This window comes from Artemia franciscana, chromosome 12 (genome assembly GCF_032884065.1).
Source record: "Artemia franciscana chromosome 12, ASM3288406v1, whole genome shotgun sequence".
In the NCBI taxonomy this organism is placed as follows: domain Eukaryota; kingdom Metazoa; phylum Arthropoda; class Branchiopoda; order Anostraca; family Artemiidae; genus Artemia; species Artemia franciscana.
In genome coordinates, this window is record NC_088874.1 from 35,642,412 (window position 1) to 35,670,006 (window position 27,595).

General features: G+C 34.7%; 1 protein-coding gene across 6 annotated transcripts; it reads left to right on the forward strand.

The window, feature by feature from the left end:
- Positions 1-815: 815 nt before the first annotated feature.
- On the forward strand, positions 816-27,222 carry LOC136034044 (zinc finger protein 345-like). 6 transcript variants are annotated; one of them, XM_065715120.1, is made up of 4 exons: positions 816-1,094; positions 5,459-5,581; positions 12,178-12,348; positions 23,217-27,222. In XM_065715120.1, the coding sequence occupies exons 2-4, from the start codon at positions 5,539-5,541 to the stop codon at positions 24,557-24,559; spliced, it is 1,557 nt and encodes a 518-aa protein (XP_065571192.1). In that variant the 5' UTR covers positions 816-1,094; positions 5,459-5,538; the 3' UTR covers positions 24,560-27,222. The 6 variants fall into 6 exon arrangements, with proteins under 6 accessions (XP_065571192.1, XP_065571194.1, XP_065571193.1 ...); XM_065715122.1 differs by having other exon boundaries at positions 816-1,013; XM_065715121.1 differs by having other exon boundaries at positions 816-1,001.
- Positions 27,223-27,595: the final 373 nt, after the last annotated feature.

The following is a 27,595-nucleotide window of genomic DNA, read 5'->3' on the forward strand; positions in this document are numbered from 1 at the left end:
AAGGTTTTCCTCCAGTGTGAATTCTTTTGTGATTAGACAAACTGAAACTTGAAGCAACACATTTCTCACAGATAACACATTCAAAAGGTTTTTCTCCACTATGAGTTTTTGATAACCATTTAATCTGGCACTTGAAATAAAACATTTTCTTACATTTATCTTATTCGAAAGGTTTTTATCCAGTATGAATTTTTTGGTGATGACATAAACCGGATCTGGAAGCAAAACATTTCTTATTTTCTCCAGTATGAGTTCTTTTGTGATAATATAAACCGGAGCTTGAAGTAAAACATTTCTTACATATATCACATTTGTAAGGTTTTTATCTAGTATGCGTTCTTTGATGAATAGTTAGATTTGCTTTTTGGGTATATGTTTTGTCACATATTTTACATTCAAAAGACTTTTCTCTAGTATGAGTTCTTTGATGAATGAATAGGTCTACTTTATAGCGGAATGTATTGTCACATATATCACAAGCAAAAGGTTTTTCTCCAGGATGAGTTCTTCGATGATTAGACAAACCACAACTATAAGTAAAACATTTTTTACAAATATTACACTTGAAAGGTTTTTCTCCAGTATGACTTCTTAGATGATTAGACAAACCACAACTATAAGTAAAACATTTTTTACAAATATCACATTTGAAAGGTTTTTCTCCAGTATTTGTTTTTACAAATACTGTTTTTAAAAATTGTTTGTTACTAAAACAGTATGTGTTTTTAAAAATATAACACATTTTGTGACACATTATGGAATCTGATATGACACAAAAAACACATTTTCGGAAAAAATATGACACACTCTTTAAACAAAATTTGGCAGCCCTGGTTGAAAGTTTAGCTGTTGACCTATAAAACATAAGACCCATTCGTTGGACACCTCCAACCCCCAAAAACAGTCTATTCAGTGTAGGCTTTTAAGGCAGAATAAGGAGAAATTTTCTCCTCTTGAGTTGCACTCACTGGCAAGCTCATTTCCAGGGCTTGATCTGGACAGTAACTATTCTTGTACTAATGCTCATTCTCAGTGGATTGACCAGTAACCATTTTCCCACTAGGAATGGGAATACTAACCATTTGGTTGTTTCAGTAAGCTCCTGGAACTCACTCATTTTCTGAATTTAAATTTTGGAAAACTAAGCCTAGTCTTAATTACCAGTTAATCTTCATCATCATAATAGGCTACATATGTTACATTATTTCTAATTTCAAAAGCGTGTTGTCTATAGTTGGTAACAACACATAGCCTATTGTATTTTAATCAATATGTATCCTATGTTGAATGCACAACCTTGTCCAGGTAGCCTATTGTAAAATACTATACATTCTACTGTTGGGTAAATATTGAGCAGTCTATATAATTGACATGTAAGTAAAGTGAACATACCACTTGATGCTATTTTTTATCCTCTTTCTGTATATGATAATTGTGTTTCTTCTAAATCCAGTTTTAAATGTTCTAGGACTTCTGAAAATAATGATTCCTTTATATATTTGGTAAAAATTCTAGTTTTTCTACTGTTTGCTATCTTGATTAAGGGTTAGGTCAAGCAAATGAACAATATTGAATCCAGGGCCAAAAATGTACTATGGGAAGGTATTGCCAAGCTTCTAAGTTAACTCTCTTTTGTTTCCAAGCCTTAAAAATTTGCCTTCTCAACAGATAGCCTACATATTGAAATTTTGACTAAACAACATTTTACCTTAACTTTATGTTATCAGTTTCTTTTCTCCTGGTTTTAGTTCTGAAAATACAATTCCCATTACTTAAGCAGAATTTTAAGCATACCAATGGGTTTTTCTAAATTTAGGAGAAACATCTATAGATCTTTAAAACCTCATAAGAATTGAACAAAGTTGTGAATCAGAAAATACTTTTTTAGTTCTTTATTTAAGCAGAAGATCTGATTTGCAGAATTTCACTTTGGTAAATTTATAGCAAACAGTATTACTGGCTTTCATATAGAGTGAATATACCACTTTATGCCTTTTTTTATGCTCTTTACAAATATAATAATCACTTCTACTAGAAATTCAGATTTAAGCACTTTTTGGCCTCTTAAAAATGACCTAAATATGGGGTATAAAAAAGGCTAAGAAAATTGGCCTCAAACCTTAGATACCTTATAACATTGATCTCAAACTTACTGTTTCATTATAAATTCATTTTTTAATGTTATATAATCCACAAGCACTGATTTTCTAATATTAATTTTGATAAATTAATTTTTCCAATGCTATGACATTTTCTTCTTCATTGACATTGAATTTTAAATAAAAGCATGTGTTTTTGGTCAAAAATATGAAAGCTGGCTATTACAAATGCCAGTTATACTGTTTGCTATAAATTTACCTATATTAAATGCAGCAATGGTTAGTTTGTATATTTAATATATGCTATGCTTTACCCCCCCCCCTGATGTGCTAATATATAGCCCAAATTTGTTTCTAAACTTACAGATTTGCAATTTCAAATATCCCATTATTTTGTAAAAAAGACCAAAAATGCATGCTTTAGTTTTTTGGCGACAAGGAAGAAGAAAATGCCATAACATTGATAAAATTTATTTATCCAATTTAATCATGGAAAATCAGTGCTTGTGGATAATAGAACATTAAAAAAATGGATTTATAATGAAACAGTAAGTTTGAGTCCAATGTTTTAAAGTCTGAGACCAATGTTTTAAAGCCTTTTTATACCCCTTAATTAGGTCATTTTTAAGAGGTCAAAAAGTGCTTAAATCTGAATTTCCGGTATAAGCAATTATTATATTTGTAAAGAGTATAAAAAAAGGCATCAAGTGGTATATTCACTTTATACAAAAACCATTAATACTGTCTGCTATAAATTTACCTTCACTTCTATACCATTAAGATTTTTAAAGGTCAATGCCCTCTACAGGGAGTAGGAGTAAAGAAAGGTATTTCAAAATAACTTCCTTGGACAGTACTTTAGTCTATAGATCTATCTCTGAAAGTTTCAATTTCCTAACCTAACAACTTTTCATTATAGCAAGAAGTAGCTAAACTAGAATTACCTTAAATCACATTGTCCAGCAAAATAAGGATTAAATCCTGTAGTATTGCTGGTTAGTGATGACAATGGTTGGATGTTTCAATAGCGTCCCACTCAGTTTGCCATAGTTTTGATGACCATTCTCCATTAATGGCTCTTTTAAAGGCAGCAGTACTGGGGTAGTGACTGCTTCTTTGGTGAGCAAATTCCACAAACTTGGTATTCTGTTAGTGAAGAAGTTATAGTGTAGTCTAGAGGCAGCTCTCTTCTGATATAGTTTCCAACTATGCCCCCTAGTTCTGGCAGACAGGTCAAATTGAAATGGCTTATTTAATGGAGAGTTAGAATTCAGGAGCTTATGCATCATAATAATATCACATCTTTTACATCTGTAGACAAGAGTGGAGGGTTTCAGTTTCTTCAGACAGGATGAGTGGTTTAAGTATTTGTTTCCCTTGTTATGGGGGGGGGGTTGTTTATCCTCATTGAGGAGGTATATTTATAACAGATGTTGCTGCAAGTTACCTTTGAATGTCGATGAAGATGATACTGATATAACACATGGGATATCTAAAATAAAGTGATATCATGGGAGGGGAGTTAGGAACAAAGTATACTGATAATAAATCCAGATGTTCTCAATGATTGAATCATTTTATTGATACTCAGATCTCCCAAATCATGTAGATTCCCTTGGGAACATACCTAGAGACTGTAGGAACTGTACTTGATGCCAGGGTTCAGAAACAAAGAGGATTAATAAACAGTAACTTTATTTCAGTACTTACATACAACTTCACATAAAGCACTTTGACTTTAAGACTTGGTTCTTTATCCTTCATCAAAATATCTAGGACTGATCCTGTTAAAACTTTCTGGCTTTCTTATATACTTGTTTGTTGTGGGATGTTTGGCCTCCCTCTAACCAAAACTCAAAACTAGAATCTGTTGTGAAACCAGGATCTCACAATTTTGCAATTAGGATTTTACTGGGGTATTGTGTTGTTTTATCCTTAGTTGTTATTTTGACATTAGCTGCTAACATCAAAAGGGAGGTAACTTTTATCAAAAGAAAGGTAACCTCTCATGATTTTGCAAGTAAGATTTTACTGAGGTATTGTGTTGTTTTATCCTTAGTGTGTTATTTTGACATTATTTTGCAATTAGGATTTTACTGAGGTATTGCATTGTTTTATCCTTAACATGTTATTTTGACATTGGCTGCTAACATCAAAAGGGAGGTAAATTTAAGATTTGTTTGATGTTTGCTTCATTCTATGGAGTCATGTAGCCATGGAAGCTAGTTTTTTCCACATATTAAAAAGTAAGAATAATTTTGTTAACATGTTTCTTTCTCAATAGCTCATTACCTAGGCATGCACATAATTAGACTTTAATTTTGTAACATAAAGATTTTAAAGTATGATTGAAGGTCAGTGCCCTCTGAAAAACAAAAGGGTAAAGATAGATAATTGAACATAACTTCCAAGAGACCATTGAAGCTCTTGGTGATTCCCAAAAAGTCAACTGCTTTCAATCCCCTAATTTTTGTAAATTATCCATTGCTTGCAGACAGTATTTGTTATTGGGAAACATGCAAACGTTTTTGTGGGGGAGTTTTCTACAAGGCACAGGGATTATCCAGGGGAACTTTCAGTGGGGACAAATTTTTTGGGAATAATTTTCATTTGGCAGGGATTTATTTTCCATGTTGGGTATTTTCAACAGAGGCCTTTTTTTTGCAGGGGACATGCCTATTCTCCATGATAAGGTGTTTTCTGGCAGGGGGGGTTAAACTCCAACCACCAGGACTTTATCTACGCACTTGGAAAATGGGATGGGGCTAGGTTATAGTAATCTTGATTTTTTTACCCAGAAAGCCAATAATAATTCAGGCAACCAAGTTTTTATCCAAGAGAGTCTTTTCAAGTGTACCCCTCCCCCCCAACTCACTGACTTCCCGCCAAATTGAAAGTTTCTTTGCTAGAAGATTAAAATATTTAGCAACTTATATTAACAGCCAGGCAGAGATTTCACTCTAAGGTTTGCCTTAGAGTGAAAAACCTTCTGGTACTACAAGATTTTTTCTGTGTATTATCAAAACATAGAACAATGAATATTAGTATGGTAATACCTCATTTTATGCTATTTGACAAATTCTTCCTCAATTAAGGCTATATACACCTGCCAAATAAGAATTAATTTTATAAATTAAGAAAAATATAAAAAATATTAATAAAAATATATAAATATAAATATAAAAAATATAAAAATATAAATATAAAAAGTAGAAAAAATATAAATATAAAGAAAAATAAGGCAATACAGAAACTGTTTAATAAGAATGAGAGTTTTCAGTTTTTTCTGTGATTTTTTTATTTTTTGTGCAGGACTTGTTAAGTAGCCTATAGTATATTGACATTTTATTGATTTTCAGAATTTGGAAATTTCAATCCATAAGAAGCATAATGTGGTTCAAGATGAGATAACTGAGTATTTCTGTTAATTGATGGAACTATGGATACAACCACTTCTTCTAGCTATGCTACTGTGAAACAAGGTAAATTAAAAGTTCAAAGCCATTAATTTTTGAGCTATTTGAAGTTTTGCACTAGAAACTGTTCATATTTTATAGAGTTAACCATAGTTTTGAACACTAATGAATTGGCTGTTATTTTGCCATCACATCCTACCAAAAAAAGAACAAAGAAAATAGAAAGTTCATAAAACGTAATTCTTTTGACTTGCTTTTATTCCCTGGCTTGAGACTAAATCCGTGAAATATTCTTATATATATAGTAGAGTTTGTGAAATGTTCAATACTTTGTGTCATACACATTGAATATGGTTGATTCTGATAAGCAGAAGTTTGTGCTACTTTGAAAAATTCTGCCCAACTCATTTTTCTTCACAGTGGAATTTGTTTCTGATAGGTACTTTTTCCACACGTTTTGAATTTTTATCTGCTGGAATCAAGAAATTATGCTGGGGATTGTGAAGTTTTTAATTATTTTATTGTGTGTTTTTATTCTGTTATTAGTTTTAAAAACCCGAGTATTTCTGAGTATTTCTAAAAACCTGAGTATTTCTGAGATAAAAACCTGAGATAACTGAGTATTTCTGTTAATTGATGGAACTATGGATACAACCACTTCTTCTAGCTATGCTACTGTGAAACAAGGTAAATTAAAAGTTTAAAGCCATTAAGTTTTGAGCTATTTGAAGTTTTGCACTAGAAACTGTTCATATTTTATAGAGTTATACATAGTTATGAACACTAATGAATTGGCTGTTATTTAGCCATCACATCCTACCAAAAAAAGAACAACATATATTGTTTTTATAGAGTTTATAGAGTTTGTAAAATGGTCAATGAAAAAAGAACAATGAAAATAGAAAGTTCATAAAACGTAATTCTTTTGACTTGCTTTTATTCCCTGGCTTGAGACTAAATCCGTGAAATATTCTTATATATAGTAGAGTTTGTATAAAGTTCAATACTTTGTGTCATACACATTGAATATGGTTGATTCTGATAAGCAGAAGTTTGTGCTACTTCGGAAAATTCTGCCCAACTCATTTTTTCTTCACAGTGGAATTTGTTTCTGATAGGTACTTTTTCCACACGTTTTGAATTTTTATCTGCTGGAATCAAGGAATTATGTGAAGTTTTTAATTATTTTATTGTGTTTTTTATTCTGTTATTAGTTTTAAAAAGTTTTTCCACAAATTAGGTTTTTTAAAGAAGTAGGGAGCTCCATGAAGCCAAAAATTAGAAGAAATAAAGTCAAATAATATTCTAACCATAAAACTACCAAAAATCACTACAGATAAATAAATAGAACTCAAAACAAACAGAAGTCACTTTAAATAGCCAAGTTAAACTCAAAACGAGCAAAAGTGGACATGAGAAGGGCTGATAACCGTATGCCTTCTCAAGACCAGATCATAATTTGTACCTTAATGAAAAAAAAAAAAAAAAAACACAAAAAGAACTAGTTCATCTGTTTAATTTACATATAGTGATATCTGTTCCTTAGAATTTTAATTATTCTTTACTAATTAAAGTAAAACAGGGAAAATAATTAAAATGTGTTTTTGTTTCAGTCACATGTAAAAAGTTTCTGGTCTTGAGCTGGCATGGGGTTATCTGCCTTAATCATATTAATTTTTGCTTGTCTTAAGTTTGACTTGGCTGTTATTGTAATTTCTATTTTTTTTACTTTATTTATTTATATTGGTGATTTGTGGTATTTTTATGCTTGGAAGATTATTCGACTTCATTTCTGCTCATTCTTGGCTTAACAGAGTTATTAACTTTTGTTTTAAAATTTGTTTTCTAGAAATATTTTAATTAATTGATGTTTGTTTTTTATTGTCATAGTGTTTATCATGGACTTTTTTATACCTTTTTTTTTTTAAATAAGAATCCGTATTTTGGCTTGCTATTTGTATGTTGGAGAATTTTAATTTTATATCTCCTCAAGTCAACCTGAAAACTAGAACTTATCATCATTCCCAATAGATTCTATGTATGCTTTTTGACATTCCCAAAAGATTTTAAGTAATTTCTAAGACCACACTGTTTTACCATTTACCAAAAATTGAGCAAAGAAAAAACGGGTTTAATTTCGACAAAGCAGTGAACAAAAAATAAAATATAAAAACTACACTTTAAGTAAAAAAATAAAAATACTCCGAATATTTCGGCCTCACGTCCGGGAGCCTTTCTCAACGGCAAAAAAAATACAACCGACAATTTAAGACTTTTTTAAGACATCACAAACAAAAAGAAACCACGACAATTAAAACAACGAAAAAAAATTATATATAAACAATAAAATAAATAAGAAAAACTCATATTATAAAACAAAAACTTCCAGCACTGATTGTAATAACTTTAGAACACAAAACCAAAGCAAATGTTTATAATGAAACAATGGGTTCCTATAGTGGTAGTGTTAATAGTACACACATTGTACCTTCTGACTAGTTCAAAATCCGCCATAACTTGCCCTTAAAGTTGTAACTTAATAATGTAAGTCGTTCTTGAGATATTGCTTTTTCAGCTTTTTGAAAGTCCACATGCTCATAGTTTGTTTTTATTTAGTTCAACATCCGCCTAAATACTCCTTAAAGGCTTCAACCTTAAAAACCCTTAGCTTGCAAAGCTGCAATAGTTGTAGGCTAGTAGCATTAGTAGCAGTGTCCGCATAGCAACTTTGGTTTCTTCAACATCCTCTTCAATGCATGGTGAAATTTTCAACTTTATACCATCAACTGTTCCTGAAGAATTTCTGATACGTCCTCTTGACAACCTGTCTGAGCATAGTGTGTGTCGACATAGTTCCATAAAATTTCAATACATGCTAAATTTGTCGCCTTAATCATTCAATCGATCAATTTATTTCTGACCCATCAACAAAACAAAGCAGGGATTGTAGCCCTAGTGACAGAGTAAGACACACAAACAAAATCTTTAGTTTTAATAGCAGTAGTAGTAGTAGTAGTTGCAGAAATAATAGCAATAGCCTGAGCTTTAGTGGCAGTAGTAATAATAGAAGTAGTATCAATAGTAGCAGTAGTAGTAGTATGAGTAGAAGTTGTAGCATTGGGATGCAATTTTTTTTTTTTTGGTTAGTTCAACATTCCCTAAGCAAGCCCTGTTAGTTTCAACTTAACAAACCAAACTGTTCCTAAGATATTGCTGTTACGCTCTTTTGACATTCTGCATGTAGAGGGCGTGTTGTGATTCGGTCCACTACCCCTAAACATTCTTTGAAATCTTCCCCTTTATACTGTTGTCCTAGTTTTAATATTAGCCACAGTAATAGTAGTGTTATTACTAGCAGTAGTATTAATAGTAATAACGGTAGTACTAGTAGCAGCAGTAGTCTTACCATATTGCCTTTTGATCAGTAGAAAATCTCTCTCATCAAGTCCTGGAATATTTAACTTAATATAATTAGCCATCGCTAATATATTGCTGATATGTCCTTTTGATAACTTGTATGTCCATATAATTCTAAGAATTTCATATCAAAGCTCTTAGCCTTAGCAAGTAGTTACAGAAGCAGTGGTAGTATTAGCAGTAGTGTGCACATATTGCCTTTTGTTCAGATGATTTTACCCTTTAAGCATGCTCTGGAAGTTTCAACTCAGTACCCAAATCAATTCTTGAGATATGCTCTTTTGAAAATGTGCATGCACGTAGCGTCTTTTGATTTAGTTCAAATTTCGCCTCAATATTGTAAATGGACTAGTGTGGTAGTAGTGGCAGTAGTTGTAGCAGTATTGGTAGCATACAAATACTGGTTTTTGATCATATCCCTTATCATTTCCTGAAAGTTCCAAATTGACATACTGTAGCAGTATTAGCAGTAGTGTGCACATATTGCCTTTTGTTCAGATGATCTTCCCTTTCAAGCATTCTCTGAAAGTTCCAACTTAATACCCAAATCAGTTCTTGAGATATGCTCTTTTGAAAATGTGCATGCACGTAGTGTCTTTTGACTCAATATTCTAAATGGAGTAGTGTGGTAGTAGTGGTAGTTGTAGTATTTATTGGTAGCATACAAATACTGCCTTTTTGATCATATTCCCTATTATCTCCGGAAAATCCAAATTAGTATGCTGCTTCTGTCCTGAGTTATGCCCTTTTGACAATCTGTATACACATAAACTTCTTTGATTTATTTCAACACTTCCCTCAACATTCTCTTAAAGGCTTAAAAAGGGAAGTTTCTGCAACAACAAATGGCCATATCAAAATTTCTTTCAGATGCATTCCGGGAAAACGCGACCTTTGGGGAGATATCTGCCATCCCAAACACTTTGAATATTAAAAAGGGCACTAGAACTTCAATTTACAAATCCAATTGGCCCCCTTCGAAGCTTGTTTGACCACCCTGGCCATAAGAACCTTATTTGCCCCTGGGACATGCCTGCAACCTTTGCCTTAAGGACTCTAGGGAGTTTTCATCCTCAATGACATAATTTTGGGACCTTTCAACTATGCTGAACAAAATGGCTATCTCAAAATTTTGATTGAATGAATAAACTTGAAAATTTGAAGATGATGGATGTGTGGGACCCCAGTCACTTCCGATGATTAAAAATGACACTAACTCTTTCAATTTCCAATCAAATGAGCTCTTTTCAAAGTTTCTTCAACTCCTTCTACTCGAAGTATCCTGGTCTAAAAAAAATAAAATAAATAATAGCCTACATTGTACCCATGTCATTCTTTATTTAGGCAGTGCCACTACACAGCCTATGATACCCTATATTGTTCACATAGTTGGCTTTTTACACCTTAGATTTGACGTTATCAAATATACCCCCCCCCCATTCCAAAAGAAATTATTTAAATAATAACTTTAAGGGAAATCAACTACTGTTTTATAAATATATGCTCAAGATATCTTCAAAGTAAACTTTCTCTTACCTTGCTATGAACACGTGGAAATTTTTGATAAAAATCTTTAATATCAGAGGTCGTTTATAAAATTTGTGTTTTTTTTTTCAATTGAAAGTAAGAGCCATTCTCTGCTGAACAGAAATTACTGTAAATATTATACAAACACTCTTTTGACAATCTGAATACACATAGCCTATTTTGAATTATTTTAACCCCCCATTGTGGGAGGTAACTGCTCCTCCCAGACCTTTGTATGCCCCCATAACCTAGTCAAATCTTGTCAAAACTAAGATAAGCCTGAATAATTCAAGCATCCACAGAAACAGGATAAATCTTTAATATCAGAGGTCGTTTATAAAATTTGTGTTTTTTTTTTTCAATTGAAAGTAAGAGCCATTCTCTGCTGAACAGAAATTACTGTAAATATTATACAAACACTCTTTTGACAATCTGAATACACATAGCCTACTGTAAATATTATACAAACACTCTTTTGACAATCTGAATACACATAGCCTATTTTGAATTATTTTAACCCCCCATTGTGGGAGGTAACTGCTCCTCCCAGACCTTTGAAGATATCTTCAAAGTAAACTTTCTCTTACCTTGCTATGAACACGTGGAAATTTTTGATAAAAATCTTTAATATCAGAGGTCGTTTGATCCTCTATACTCAAGTATCCCTAAATACTAGTTTTGATTAGCTAACTCTCCTTACTCACCAATTATAGTCGTTTATAAAATTTGTGTTTTTTTTTTTTGTTTTTTTAATTAAAAGTAAGAGCCATTCTCTGCTGAACAGAAATTACTATAAACAAAAAACTGAAACAAGAGGTGAACATAAATAGAAATGAAAAGTCACATTAAACCGAAAAATAACATGCTGCTGCAGAAGAAAAGATGAAACCCAAACGAGCAGAAATTACTTATTATAGTCTTCTTAAATTCTCTAAAGGCCAATTCATCATTACCACTTTACCAAAAACAGTTTATATTTCGAGTAGGAAATTTTATCGTAAAATCAACAACGACAAAATAAAATACTAATGCTAGTCAAGGCTGTCAGTTATTTATTAAACTCAATGTGCATCTTGAAGAGTTAGGCTTTTATTTGTTAAAAGATTGACAAAAAAGAAGGAAATCCTAATACTAATTGAAACTCATCCTGATACTAAAGACTAAAGAAATTGTTTAAACACAGTTATTAAATATCTGACGTTCAATTTAATTTTACAGTTTTACAAGGACCTGTTCTTCAAAAACAATTTTTGGTCTGTTATGAAGCAGACGCTATACTTTAGACAAACATTGAATATGTGTGTATCATAATGCATTGTTAAACATAAAAAGAATCTTTTCATGATCTGTTTTGTTGTAAATTTGTCCTTCTGTATTTAAATTTGTGTCACAGCCATTTATAAAAACAACTCTATTTTGTTGACTTAAAAATTCAGAGACCATCAATCAAAACAACCACATTTGCTTCCAAAATGTTTCTCGTCAATGAGTTCCTCATTGGTCCTGTCAACATACCCTGCAAATCTCAGGGGATCAGCTAAATTTATTAAAAAAATTCGTGTTCAAAATTTTTTGGGCCTTATATAGGTCTCCTTGGTCTTCTTTCGTCTTTAAGCTCTAACTGGTTCGGTCTACATAATAAGTAATTTTCAACTCTGTCTTAGATGAAACAATTAATAGAAATGGATCCTGTGAATTTATATATAATTTTCTTTCAGAAGTTGAAGACAATTTTCTCAATGAAAATGAACAGCGTTTTGAATTTGAAAGGATTTATTTATCACCTGAACAAGAAAGACACCCTTCAATTAGCGGGTCAACGGAATCTATAAAGGCAGAAGATGATTTGAATTGTCTGAAAGTAGAGTCAGCTACTGACTATAATGAAGGTACCTTTTGCAATATCCAAAGCCTTTATCCATAAATTATAAAATCTTGTGTGCATGAATGCACGTTTTTAAGGTGTTTGATCCGAAAATCTATGTTTATGCTTTAAATCTAAGCAGATTTAAACATATATGCAGCATGAACCCTCCTGAAATCAAATATGACCATACATTTCAACTCCTATCTGTTCGAGCCTTCAGCCTTTCTTATCCTTCCCTGATATTCTTTTTTTCCTTTAAATCTTATTCTATGAACAATTCCTAGAGGATCTGCTTTCGATTTGCCCCCTGAGAGATGGTCAGTAAAAAAAATCTTTCGGAATCTATCCTATTTTGTCTGTAAAACATGCCTTCTTCCGCCTTTCTTTGTCTCACTCTAGTCCTTCCTTCTAAATTTGATGGTATGGTTTTCGGGGGATGACTTCCCCCTTCTTTGAAAATATGGCTCCTTGCTTTTGATGGGTAATTTTAAAATCAATGATGTCGATAAAATGTTTTTAAAAACTTTGTTCAATATAAACCAGACTTTCAAATTTCATTAAAAATTCACTGAAAACACCTTGTATGTCTGGGGCAAGCAAGGTGTCCAACAAGTATTGCTGTTACCAATCTGCTTCTGATTCTAGAGGAAATTAGAAATTGATTTAATGCTCATTTTCTAGATGTACAAAAATCCTATTTTAATCTATATTTGACTTCTCACTAATTTATTACAGGGGATTGGCTGTTTGGCAACTGTTTCAGATAAAAGATTAGATCCCTATTATTTTCCCACATTATATACAAGCTCATCACTTGATTCAGTCCTGGAGATTGGAGAAGTATAACAATTAGTTGTATTATACTTACATATAATTTATACACATATACATTATTATATACAATATAATACTTTCAACAGGATAAAATCAATAAACTAAAATGAAAATTTTTCAAAACAGTCCCAGCATCCTTACCTCAGCGAAGTTCAACTAGGACATATTCAATGGGACTGACAGTTTGAAATTTTTTCATTTTAGTCTTTAGATTTGATCCTGTTGCAAGTTACTTCATCTTGTATATTTTTGCAGTGCTGAGGACTGCCCTTGGACATAGGGCCAAAATATTTATTCTAATTTGTTTCCCATTGTCTTGAGAAATTCCGTATTGTTCTTCTTGTGTTTGCTGTTTGTGATGGAAAGGCAGCGTGGTCTTCGTCGCTATTTCGGTTTCCAAGATTTCCGTTTCCCCCTCCACCTCCCTATGCCCCTGGGTCCGATTAAAATTGAAAGTGAAGCATCTGATACATAAGATCTTTCTATATACCAAGTTTCATTAAGATCTGATCATCCATTCGTAAGACAAAGATACCTCAATTTTCAGGATCTCCCATCCCTCCAGCCCCCCTCCCCAGATAGTAGAATCGGAGGAAACAAATGTTATCAATTCATTTCTGTAGGTCCCTACACGCCTACAAATTTCCATCGTCCTAGCGCATTCAGAAGCACCAAACTCGCCAAAGCACTGAAAATCGCCCCACTCTCCCAAAGAGAGCGGATCGGGTCTGGTTGTGTCAATCACGTATCTAGGACTTGTGCTTATTCTTCCCGCCGAGTTTCATCGCGATCTCTCCGCTCTAAGCGTTTCCCAATATTTCCGGTTTTCGGACCCGGTCGGGATTTAAAATAAGAGCTCTGAGTTATGAGATCCTTCTAAATATCAAATTTCATTAAGATTTGATCATCCATCCGTAAGTTAAAAATACCTCATTTTTCTAATTTTTTCAAATTAACCGAAATACCCCCAACTCCCCGAAAGAGAGTGGATCCGTTCCGGTTATGTCAATCATGTATCTAGGACTTGTGCTTATTCTTCCCGCGAAGTTTCATCCCGATCTCTCCACTCTAAGCGTTTTCCATGGTTTCCAGTTTCCCCCTCCAATGTCATCGGATCCTGTCAGGTCTTAAAATAAGAGCTCTGAAGCACGAGGTCCTTCTAAATATCGAATTTCATTAAGATACAATCACCCGTTCGTACGTTAAAAATACAGAATTTTTTCTAATTTTTCCGAATTAACCATCTCTCCACCCCCCCCCCCTCAGGGGGACGAATCGGCGAAAAGACTGTTTCTAATTTAATCTGATCTGGTCCCTGATACCCCTGATGACTTTCATCGTCCTAGCTTATCTGGAAGTGTCCGAACTAGCAAAACCAGGACAGACAGAAATTGCGATTGCTATATGCCACTTGGTAAATACCAAGTGCCATGAAAACACGACATCAATCAACAAAAGACATTGCTAAATATTGGACGCATATACGTAAACACAGTCCTATATAATGACTTTGAAAAAACATCCTTATGGATGAGTCTTTGTATCAGGAATTTCTCCAGAGTTTTAATTTGTCTAAATTGCTTTTTCTCATTATTCGTATCCAGCTACTGTTATCAGTGATGTATTGAAAAAAAATCCTTAAATCTACCAATTCTATGCACTCCTACAAAACGCAAATGGTTTCCACAGATTCGGCAAAAGTAGGTGCCGTATTTTGTGCAGGAATCGACCAATTTCCTACCATCGCTCCTCAAGTGATAATTGGTCTGTTGTCAGACTTTCCGTATAGTTTAGACCATCTCTACACACTCTTGCCTTGATATACTTCTTCCCACACCCTTCTTTAACCTGTGCATACAGATCTCTTGCCATCTCGGTGTTATGCATTAGAATCTCCTGGTTCCTTCTCCCTTTCCGCTGTCACATCGACGTTGACATTATTGGCCCCATGTTTATTTTATTATTTGCTTTGATTGCAATCACCCGTGTTCCTTTGGTTGTACTTTTTTGGAACCATTCTTTTTCTGGTGTAATTTAAATCCATTGCTTTCGCACGACGAAATATAAGTATCTTCAGGAGCCTTTACTAAACCTAATCATAGTTACCTGCCTTGATGTTAACCTAAGGTCAACATGAACTACCAAAATATCATCAAATCTACTTACCGAAGAACCGCTTCAAAAAACTATACTACTCCACTATACCTCCAACTTAAAAGCGTTAAAAGAAGTGATACTAGGTGCAGCTCATGGTACTTTTCCAGTTTCAGTATGCCTCTAAGCCAGGAATAAAGTGTCATTTTCTTTTCTTTAGTTAAACCGATATTTCTTCACTCTCAATGAAATATTTCAACCTATAATCGTCCTTCTTAAAATAGCCGCCAAATAGGTTCCTAATTTGATCCGTGCAATGTCCAGAGAGCACGGGAAACTATAAGAGTGGAAACTTCGATGATTTAGCATTGAAAGATAGAAGTTGAAAACTTCTAGCGCCAGACGCAGCGTAGTCGCTGGCGAAATCATTAAATGTCTTTAAATAAGTAGAAAAAATTCAAATCGAACTGGATAATTGGTAAAGGCCTAACCAAATAGTATTGAAAACTCATAGTTTCCCATGCTCTTTGGGCCTGATCTGTATATTTATATCACTTAAAGGTGTAGTCTCTGTGTAAGTCTTAAAAATCAAGTATTTGGCTGTTTAGGGTAGGCTAACCTACTGTTTAAAAGACATATATAAGGCATAGCCTATTTGTCTATCGATGGCAAAGGGTTATGCCTAATTGCCTTGTTAACATAATTAGGCGTAGTATATATTACTATGCCTAATTATTAGTAGGCCTAGGTTTGAAAAGGACAAATCATGGCTAATTAATTAGGCTTAGAAAATGCCTAATTTTGCCAGACGCTAGATGGCGTTAGTGATTTTTTTTTATTTTACACTGGCGCCAGTTTCCACTCTTTTGAGTTACCGATACTCTTTGGCAATGCCTTTGAAAGGAGTGGCTCTTTTTTCTTTTCTTAGATTTTCTGGGCCAAGACTGCTGGTGGAAATCTTAGCTGATGTGCCCTTTCCATCGAGTGTTCACAGAAGTTTTTCCTATCCTTTTCTTTTATTGTTGCCTGAGCACTTTATATGCCTTCTTACGCTTTGTATAATAATAATTTTATTTCTGACCCTCTAATGTGGTGATAAAGTGGAGTAACAAAAAACGAAAGAAAAAACACATACGAAAAAAGAGAAAAACATTCCTATACGAATATTAATTATAAATAACAACAAATGCAAATCAGAACAATCGCATGACAGGATGAAAAAGACCTTATCGTATGCATGTCTCTTCTCTTAACTCGGAGTCCAACTTATTATAAGACGTCAATATACCAGTTGCATTAAACATTCGAATAATCTTAAGGTTTCTATACCAACAGGGCATATATAAAAGATATATAAGTAACGGAAATACAAAGCACTAATATCCTTCATCTTACTAGCATTAAAAAATGGGCGCAAACCTGATAGAAAAAGAATGCAATGGTCACAATATGTTGAATAGAGTTTAGTCTAGGCCTTACAAGAATGTCGGCCACGGTTTGGGACAATTTTAGCATATCCTGCTTTAAGCGTATTCCTAATATTTGCAAGTGCACCAGAACGGATAGCTGAATCAGAAGTGGGGATACTAATCCCTAGCCAACGCAACACAGGAACCGGCTTAACTGAAAAAGAACCGCAACTCAAATCACTACTTGGGTTTCTAGCAATAAAAACTAAATATTCACATTTTTCAGAATTAAGCATGAGGCCAATTTTTTCAAAAGGTTTAGGAACAAACTGGGTAGACTTAGTTAGGGTGAATTTTGAACGGCAAACAAGTAATAGGCCATCAGCATATGCAATATAAGATAATTTAGTTAGGCCCGTAAAACACCATGGATAAATACGAGAAAACACAGGGTATAAACAAGCATTAAAAATGTGTGGTGACAACCCCCTCCTTTCCCTGCCTAAGTCAAGACCGAATAGGAATATTACCAAAAAAGGTCTCTCCTGACTTGAGTCAAAGATATGAATTTGGGAACTAAAAACGAAGGACATTTATAACAGACGAATCCACTCCAAGCTGGGTAAGACAATACCAAAGTTGACTCCGACAAACTGAGCTTTTGAAACATCTAACACATACAAATGTACTTCAGATCCGTCTTTTTGTGCTTGAATTAATAAAGAAGTAAGAATTCGATGTGCATGTTGGCATCCTAAATATGTTTTAATCCAAATTGATTCGACAAAGAATCAACTTTTGAAAGAACTTCAGGAAGCTGGACATATTCAGAAACATTGCTCAGCGAACAAGCTACCGTAATAGGTCTATATGATGCTCAATTAGTCGGATATTTCCCACGTTTAAGAATCGAAGTAACACTCCCGCAAAAAAAAAGAATCAGGCTACAAAGACGTACACAAACAAATTTGAAATAATAACTGCAAATGATGAATCAAATCTCGAACCAATATGAAGTTGAAATTTAAAATTGTATGGCCTTGGGAAATTCCCACAGGTAATACATAAGAACAGAGGCTAGCAACCTGAGAATGAACCGCATAATTCATAATATTCAAAATTTTCTTATAATGATCAATCCAAGAAGTATTATCGATCCCATCGGCAGTAGGAGGTGAATCAAATTTCGCAACATTAATCACTTGTTTCCGCTGACTAGAAGTCTTGGGATATTCTGCACCATTGTACCTTACTTTACGAAGAAAACGTTTAAATTCCAACTTATTTTTCTGTTTAATGTCAAATAGGTGGCCCGTTAATGAGCTTATATCACTGTTCATATTGCCTAACAGGATCCAATCCATTACTCTCAACACTAACACAAAGGGTTAGAGAGGAAAACGATTTTTGGTTGCAAGGGAGGTACACATTAATATGAACTAGGTTATCAAAGCGAACTGCAATGAAATAATCATATTCACGATAACACATCGGGGATAGCAGGACTACTTTCTCTTTGAATAGGCAGGCCAGCCTACTTGAAACTCGAAAACTTTTGATAGAGCTTCCTGTTTAATTTGATCATAACCATCCCAATTCCTGGATATAGCCCTAGACTAAAGACACAGTTCATTGATTCCTCTTAGTTGTTGGGAGATTAGTAAGTAAGTAAGTAAGTACAATATTTATTACCCGTATTTTTCACATGGAACAAAACGGAGTACAAGGGAGAAAAAATAAGAGAAGAAAAATGGAGAGAAATTTAAAACACAACATGGAAAAATACATAATCAAGAACTGTAGAAATGTTTAAGCCAGAGGTGGTTCCATTTTGCCTGGAAATTAGAAATCAACTGGTTTACCGCAATACTGGGGTCTGCAATCCTGTGTTTATCAATAAAATAAGTATTTCTCGTCCACAAGGGGCATTGCAGCAGAAACTTCGCGAACCTAAACTAAAGGGACCGGAGCTTGCGTTTTTGGGGGTCAGTTAATAAATTCCAAAATGGCGCGATATATAGAATATACGGCAGTGCGACAGCGTTATACATATTCACGAGATTTCATTATGATTACGGCCTATGGGTAAACCCAGATACACGACTTGAGATGAAACGGTAATTGACTCGCTACCCAGCAGGAGGTGTTCAGGCTGAGAAGGACTATCGTTGAAAAAAAGAACTGCAGATTTAGAAGTATTGAAAGCCAGGCCGATTTTTCGGCATTCGTCACGCAGGTCGAGAAGTTCGATTGCAGACCCCTAATAGACCGACTTAGATTTAATATCTAAACTCTCCGACTTAGATCGTCCGCACATGTAAGTAGCGACACATTTATATTCTTGGAGATACATGAAACATTTACACATGCCTGGGCATTTAAAACACTGGTGGACACCTTTGTTTACTGGAACAACCACTGACGTGATGCGGTTACCTATTTTTATACGCGCTTTTAAACGGCAATACATGTCGTACGGTACGCTAGTGACACGGAGGTTTACGCCTTGCTGGTAAGTGGCTAAAAGGGCCTGAGCGTGAATCGACGAATCAAACGCTCTACTCACATCAAAAGTACCAATCACTATAGGGTCACCAGATTCGTGAGAATCTGCTAGAATAGCGGCAAGACTGAAGAGAACGTGAGCACAACCCAGACCCGGTCGGAAACCAAACTGATGGTCAGGCATTTGGTACGAATATTGAATTTCTTTTGAGACTAAGATCTCTAGAACTTTACAGAGCACTGGAGCAATAGTGATTGGCCTGAACGAGGAGCATTGGTCTGTTGGTTTCCCTTTTTTAAGGATGAGCGAGAGCAAACCGACACAAAAAGAGTCAGGCACTATACCAGTGATGAAAATAATCTGGAGTAGCAGCGTCAGACATTCAATAAGCATAGTAGTACCGTGTAGCAGATTTAGCGCACACTTCGTCTACACCACGGGAATTTTTCTTCTTCAGCTTTAAAATAGCTTCATGTATGCTTCCGTAAGTAACGACAAAATCAGGGACACACTGGCTGGATAATGCCGATTCTAGCCGGTTCGCGAAGGGATTAGACGTATTTGGGTCGGGGGCACTGAATTCGTTGGAAAAGTACGATTCCCAATCTTTTTCGCTAATCGAATCATGGGTTTTTTTGGTGACCGGTTCGCTCAGCCGGGCTTTCCAGATTAGTTTTGGGTCACTTACGATTCTGGAGGAGTACTCTTCTTTTAATTTGGTACGATGAGGTTTCAGTTGCTTGTCAAATTTTCGTTTAGTCCATAAACGGACAGAGTTAACAGGACCAGATTTGGGCCTATCACAATCTTGCCAGATTCTAAACCAAAACTTAGCATCGTTGCAACACTTAACTAGGGCCGGATTTGGCGAGAATTTGTGAATTTCTGTTTTCATTTTAACCTTTCTAGTAGGAACTGCTTTTTTTCAGCTACGAGAAGCGAGTGAGTAATCTCGGCACAAAATATATTGATGAGTACTCTCGCATCCGCGGGATCAAAATTCGAATTCACTTGGAGTAAATGGAAGGGGATTCGTATCTTTACAAGAAGTGAGTTCAGCACCTGATGATACAAAGTAGTATTAATTTTATCCCATTCACTTACTACTTTCCACTTGTCGTTCTTGGGTTGACGCAGAGCTGGTTTTATGCTTAGAGATGCTAGTAGGGGTAAGTGATCAGCGAAGACAGCGTCTTTTAGAACAGTTACACTTCCGTTAATATTCTTAGAGCAGGCCGTATGGTCAATGTTTGAAACGGACCCAGAATTATGAACGAAGGAGTAATCGCTGTCTTTTGGGAGGATGATAAGTTTGTCATCAAAGATGCCGTTTAGAAGCTGACTACGGGCACACGTGCTGTCAAGCAGGTTGCAGTTGAAGTCCCCCATGACTATGCAATGCAAATCTCTCTGGGTCACAGACTTCAGGCACTTCGCTAGTTCGCGAACTGCGTTCATAAACTTTCGCTCCGCTTTGTCATCATGGTAGTTTGTAGGAAGATGTACGTTGAAGAATGCGATACTGCCGGAAGATATAGCCAAGAAGTGATCATGCGTAAATAACACCTTACTTTCAATATACGGGTGGCAAATAATTGCCAAGCCACCGGAGGGGCGTCCGAAAGACCGAATTTTTGCGGGCTCGAAATAAAAAGTAAGTTTGTGCGAGAACTTTAGGAGAGAAATATTGTGAGGAGAGAGCATATGTTCTTGTATAAACATAATGTCACAGTCTGCACAATATTTTTGAATTATGGCAAGTTTGTTGGGGACTCCTCCGTTCATGTTCCATGACGTAATTTTGACACAGGCTGGGCTATTAGACATTGGGCCGCTTCAGCTCACTGACGATTTTTATTATTGTGGGGCACTTGAAGGAATGGCAAGTGTGGCGTTTTGATTTGCAGAGGGCGCATGCTATAGGGTTTCCACAGAACTGGTCGGGGCTAGAGCCATGACCTCCTTCTCCGCATCGAGAGCAAATTTGCTGGCTAGAGCAGGTAGCAGAAATATGACCAAAATTCTGGCAGTTAAAACAGTGCTTTGGGAGAAAGATAAATTCCTTGATGGGGTACCGCTCCAAGTCAATTTTAGGAGGCTTTTTCATGGCGTGGTTCAGATACTGGCGGGATGAGAAGTATAATTTGAAGGATCTAGTTTTGCCACATTGATCAGCTTTTTCACAATTCGGTATAATTCTCTTAAGCGCATCACCATTAATATGAGCTGGGACAAGCTTGATCATACCGATGAAAGTGGGAGTTTTAACGCTTGCCAGTGTTTCAGGCGATTTTTTGTTAATAGACGTTGCTAGCACTGCTGCTTTAGATTTGTTCTTAGTTACGAGGCGCCATTCGTACTTCCCTCGGTGGAGTTCAAAATCGTCATCATTCAAAGCATCACCACAAATATTCGACAGGAAGTTTTTCCTTTCTTCTGCGGTAACAACGGTAGGAGGAGGCTTTTTCAAGACTACTGAGTAAGACGGAGGAGAAGGAGTAGACTCATTAGCTTGAGCAGCAACAGGGTTGCCTTCAGGCCACGGTAATGGTTTCTGGTTCAAACGGTCAAGAAGGCCATTGAACTTGCGATTCATCTCGTTGAAAGTGGACACTACACAAGCAGAGATCTCTTCATTGCAGGCCGGAACTTCTTGGGGCTCAAAAATAACGAACTCAGGAAGCTGTCTCTTTTCTTTGGCACAGCGAGCGAACGTCTTCACAATGTCCATCAAGTTATCCTCGTCCTTTACGTGTTTTATTACACGTTCCCCTAATTCCAACTTGCGATAGATAATCTCTTTTGCTTCTAAAATCGCTTCACGGCTGAAAAACTCGAGTCCTCGCCTAGTAAAAACATTTGTTTTCACACCTGGTATCATAGCTCTTGAGATAAAATTCAGTACTGCATTCCGCACTAGGTTATCACCCATTTTACTGGTGGTTTCCTTACGAGAAAAGTAAGGGAAGTGCTGAGGGTTTGATTACCTTGTCCCCGCAATTTAAGGGGCACACCCGGCTCTTGCTACCAACTCACTCACCCCCCTTCTGCTTATCTTTCTCTCGCCACCTCTATCGCAGCGTGATTGCCTTTAAATATCGGAATTCCTAATAATATTCACTACTTGATGGCTAAATGAAGTGTCTAATTTCTTGCTAAAAACTAGTCAGACAGGTTTCGTAGATGCTGACACCTTGATAAACCGTCACACAAGTTTTAATTAAAACTGGTATTTTGCCAAATACTGCAAGATCTAGCAAGTGGGATTAAAATTCATACCTCAGGCAATCAGGTATGTGAAAATGAGAAACAATCCGATTAGTTTAGATGTTGACACCATTAAAGCTAGTTCAGTACTGATTCAAAACCTGTCCAAAACATGATTCAATCTGATAATGTTAGTTCAACCTAATGTTTGTAGTATTAGATAATATACATGAACTAGGGTATTGGGGGGGGGGGGGCACCGAGATGCAATTATACAATGAGCAAATGTAAAAATTTTTAACCTTATTTTAAGGTCCCCCTTCTAAACTAAGTACGGCAATCGTTTTTTCCTACTGTATTTGTTTGTAAATATCACTATTATTAGTATTATTTTTTATTATTATTCAGTTCTTTCTATTTGTACTTTGTCGGACGATATTGATTTGAAATTTTTTTTAAAGTTTTATTCTGTTAAGATTTAAACCACATAGTCTCAAACTTGAAGGAATTAAAAAAAAAAAAAAAAAAAAAAAAAGACCAACGACCATTTTAGTGGTGAAGGTCAAAAGGTAATTGTTTAGATTTAAACCACATAGTCTCGGACTTGAAGAAAAAAAAGGACTTAAACGACATTTTAGTGGTAAAGGTCGACATCTTTAATCGTGTTGAAATCATAATCATTAAAAATTCTTTAGTCTTTATGAGTATAGGTTTAAATGTTTGGTCCTGGGCCCAAACCATGCAATATTAAAAACTAACTAATGAAGTATGGAAATTTGCTAGGTATACTGTATTTTAGGTCTACTGCAACTTGAGTCTTATTTCTTTTTCCTATTTCAGGCATTAAAACGGATCGATTGTTTTGCAAGGAGCACTTCACAAGCAAACATGGTTTATCTTCTACTAATCAATTGGCCAGTGCAAATACAGAACCCAGCATTACTCTTCAACCGTTTGAGTGCCTTTACGTACCACTGCCTTTAGACGCCGATTCTACCTTTGGTTCAAATACTATAGATCCTAATATGACATGTAGAGATGAGAAGGAACAACATTTAGGTTATGTTTCAGAACAAAAACGTAGCAAAAAGATTCACAAGTGTAGCATGTGTATTAAAGAGTTTTCATCAGGTTTTAATTTGACTAGACACATGAGGGCACACAGTGGTGAACGACCATATGAATGTAAAGTGTGCCATAAAATGTTTTCTCAAAATAATATATTGACTAGACACATGAGAATACATAATGGTGAACGACCGTATGAATGTGAAGTGTGCAATAAAAAGTTTTCTCAGAAAAATATTTTGGCTAATCACATAAGAGTACATAATGGTGAAAAACCATATGAATGTAAATTGTGCGATAAAAAGTTTTCAGCAAGTAGTAGTTTAATTGTTCACATGAGGATGCACAACGTTGAACGACCATATAAGTGTCTCATATGCAATAAAAAGTTTTCAACGGGCAGTAGCTTGACTAGACACAATAGGGTACACAATGGTGAACGACCATATGAGTGTAAAGTATGCAACAAAATGTTCTCCCGCAAAAATGTTTTGACTATTCACATACGAGCACATACTGGTGAACGACCATATGAATGTAAAGTGTGTGATAAAAGGTTTTCACAAAATAAGACTTTGACTAATCACATGAGAGTGCATAATGGTGAAAGACCGTATGAATGTAAAGTTTGCGACAAAAAGTTTTCTCAAAAAAAAACTTTGACTAATCACATAAGAGTACATACTGGTGAAAGACCATATGAATGTAAGGTGTGTAATAAAAAGTTTTCTCAAAAAAATGTTTTGACTAATCACATAAGAGTACACACTGAGGGACCATATGAATGTAAATTGTGCAATAAAAAGTTTTCAGAAAATAAGGCTTTGACAAATCACATGAGACTACATAATGGTGAGAGACCATATGAATGTCATGTTTGCAATAAAAGGTATTCTCAAAAGTATGTTCTGGCTATTCATATGAGAGTGCATACTGGTGAAAAACCATATGAGTGTAAACTGTGCCATAAAAAGTTTTCTCAGAAAAATATTTTGACTGATCACATGAGAGTACATACTGGTGAAAGACCATATGACTGTAAAGTATGCGATAAAAAGTTTTCAACAAATAGTAATTTGACTGTTCACATGAGGATGCATGTGAACGTAATATAAATGATGATAATGGATAGTAAATTGGTTTTAATTGTTAAAATAGTATAATTGTTATGAAAATGGTGAACGGCTGTATGAATGTAAATTATGCAGTAAAAGATTTTTTAAGAAGATACTAACATTGCATAGTGATGTTAGTACATTGTAGCATTATATTAGTATGTTGGTTTGCTCTGATTCTTTGTTTAACTTTTTGGGGTTGGGTCGGGCCATAGCGGGCCAAGGTCAGCTCCCATAAGTTTTGGAATAAAATGTCGTGACAATATATATATATATATATATATATATATATATATATTATTTTTGGGGGGTAAGACATGGAGAACCAGGGATCTGCACCGATTAGTCTTTTACAAAATATCATTATTAGTTCTTTTTTTATGGGGAAGGGTGGTATTGAGGGACAGAGGTCAGCTCCATTAAGTTTTGGATTTTTTTTTTGGGGGGGGGGGAGGAGAAGGAGAGTCGGACCAGGAAGGGTCTGGGGTCAGCTCCCATAAGTTTTGGAATAAAATATTCTTAATGAGTTGTTCTTCCAGGGGGAGTGGGGCAGGCCATTTAGTGCAAGAGGCAGTTCCCCTAAAGCTTTGGGAAAATATCAGTAATACTTTTGGGGGGGGGGCTATGGAAGTTCGGGGACCAGCTCCCGTAAGCTTTGGAATAAACTATCATTAACAACTTTTGAGGGAGAGGGATCAGGCCTTGGAGAGTCATGAGTACGTTCCCATACATTTTGGAATAAAATATTGTTAATAAGTTTTTTTGTTGTTTTCCGAGGGATCGTGCCTTGGACGACCAAGGGTTGGCTCCCATAATTTTTGAAATAAAATAAATGAGTTTCTTTTAGAGCTGGTGGGTGGATGGATGGAGGGCCAGGGATCAGCTTCTTTAAGTTTTGGAATAACATTTTGTTAGTAAGTTTTTTAATAGGGGGTGGGGTTCGGATCATGGCGGAGGGCCAGGGGTCACGTCGCTCAAGTTTTATAATAAAATATAGTTAATAATTTTCTTTTTTGTGGGGGGGAGAAACAGATATAATTTTGAACTATTTTAAAGACCCTTTTATGAAAACCTTATATGACCCCAGGGCATAACTGACAAGACCTGCCCCTTACAAAACTTACAACACCTGCCCCTGGGCTCAACATTGAAGCCTTATGACCTTTACTACAGGCAGTGCTACAGCATTGTCTCTGAAAAAGGGATTTGTCAGTTAACAAGAGAGTAGACAAACAGTTTCTTAGGTCACATTGTCTTTCCATTTATAATAATACAAATGAAAATATAGAAAACAGATATAATAAACTATAAGATAGAGGAAAATCTTTTAGTAATAGTAAAAAATATCCTAATATTTGGTTTTACGTCCAGAAGCCTTTAGCAACTGGAGAAAGCAAAACTAAGTTTTAGAAAAAATTAAAGGAAAGGGGAAACAAAATACACGCGGAAAATAGTATGAATTTTTTTTATGAGTTTATAAACGTCCTACCTAGTTCTATTGTGTAGGCCATTTGTATTTGTTTTCATATTACAAACCTGCTTAGTTTTTTTAAAGTATTCTTAAGAATTTTAACATTAGAAAATTATATGGAATATAATCAAATTTGCATTTTACTCCAGAAGTTACATATGAAGACTCACTACTCTAATAAAAACTTTAACTAGAAAATGAAATGAAAAGGATTAAAAATAAACATTTGAAACTACTCTAGGGGAAAATATCATGAAAACTCATATTTATCATTACAAGTGTAATAACCAACAAACATCCGAGTCACTGATAGCTATCATAGAAGTTCAATCGCACTGTATATTTAATTTTTTCTTCGATCTCTGTTTTTTCTATATTACCTTTATGCTGCTAACTAGGATTTATTTCATGTTTGAAATGCAGTATTTATATATAATATGTTTAATGGCTTTGTTATTATATTTAAAATGTATTTTCCTCTTACTTTATGTTGATATTCTATTTTATGTATTATCTAACGTTTTATGTTTATTTAACTTACTTTATGTATATATATATATATATATATATATATATATATATATATATATATATATATATATATATATATATATATATATATATATATATATATATATATATATTCTGATAGGTCCCAATGTTGATCTTGCACATTTTCTTTTAGTTTCGCGACTTTTTTAGGCAATGAAAAAAAAAATCCTAAGAAAGACTCAGTTTTAAAATTGTATTTTTAACTCCTATTGGTCTTTTTTTTCTGCCGCGAAATATTCTTCTGTTATCGCTATGTCACTCTTTTTGATAGTGTAAAAGGTAAAAAAAAATACGTCATAAGTTTGGGAATAACTTTTCAACAAAGTATGAATTAAGAAATAGTTTGAGAAAAACTGCATGAAAATAGTACCTTTACTATTTACTATTTACTATATACTATTTACTATTCATGAAAAGCTGCAAATCTTCAGTAAGATCACTGCTACCCCTTCCCCATGCAAAATCTCTTGTATATGTTCAATAGCCTTGCATTTTTTCAATGTATTTTTAATATTTTTGACACTGATATCGTGACATTATTGCAAGATGTTTTCTTTATACACACTCATTATAGAAAGAGTGTTTTCTTTATAATTAGAAAAGCTCCTATTAGACCAAAATAAATAAATAAAATTTTAAACCGTCATATTAATTAAAACTTCAATATGTAATATAGCTCTTTACTCTCATAGACAGAAGTTTTTTATTTTTTTTTATCGGATTTAGTTTTATGGACAAATTGTTGATAGAGAAATGTAAAATTCAACTTTTATATGACAAGGCCTTGACGATAAGGGTTTTTTACGAGTTTTTATGCCACTTGGTATTAACCAAGTGACATAGCGATCGCAAATTCTGTCGGTCTATCGGTCTGTCTGTCCCGGTTTTGCTACTTTAGGTACTTCAAGGTAAGCTAGGACGATGAAATTTGGCGGGCGTATCAGGGACTGGACCTGATTAAATTAGAAATATTCTTTTTCGCGATTTGACCATCTGGGGCGAGGGGGAGTCGG

Excerpts from the sequence above, each read along its gene's own strand:
- LOC136034044 (XM_065715120.1), top strand. The coding sequence starts at position 5,539 with ATGGATACAACCACTTCTTCTAGCTATGCTACTGTGAAACAAG. Across the intron at positions 5,582-12,177 it reads CTATGCTACTGTGAAACAAG|AAGTTGAAGACAATTTTCTC; the intron begins GTAAATTAAAAG and ends ATTTTCTTTCAG. Across the intron at positions 12,349-23,216 it reads AGCTACTGACTATAATGAAG|GCATTAAAACGGATCGATTG; the intron begins GTACCTTTTGCA and ends TTCCTATTTCAG.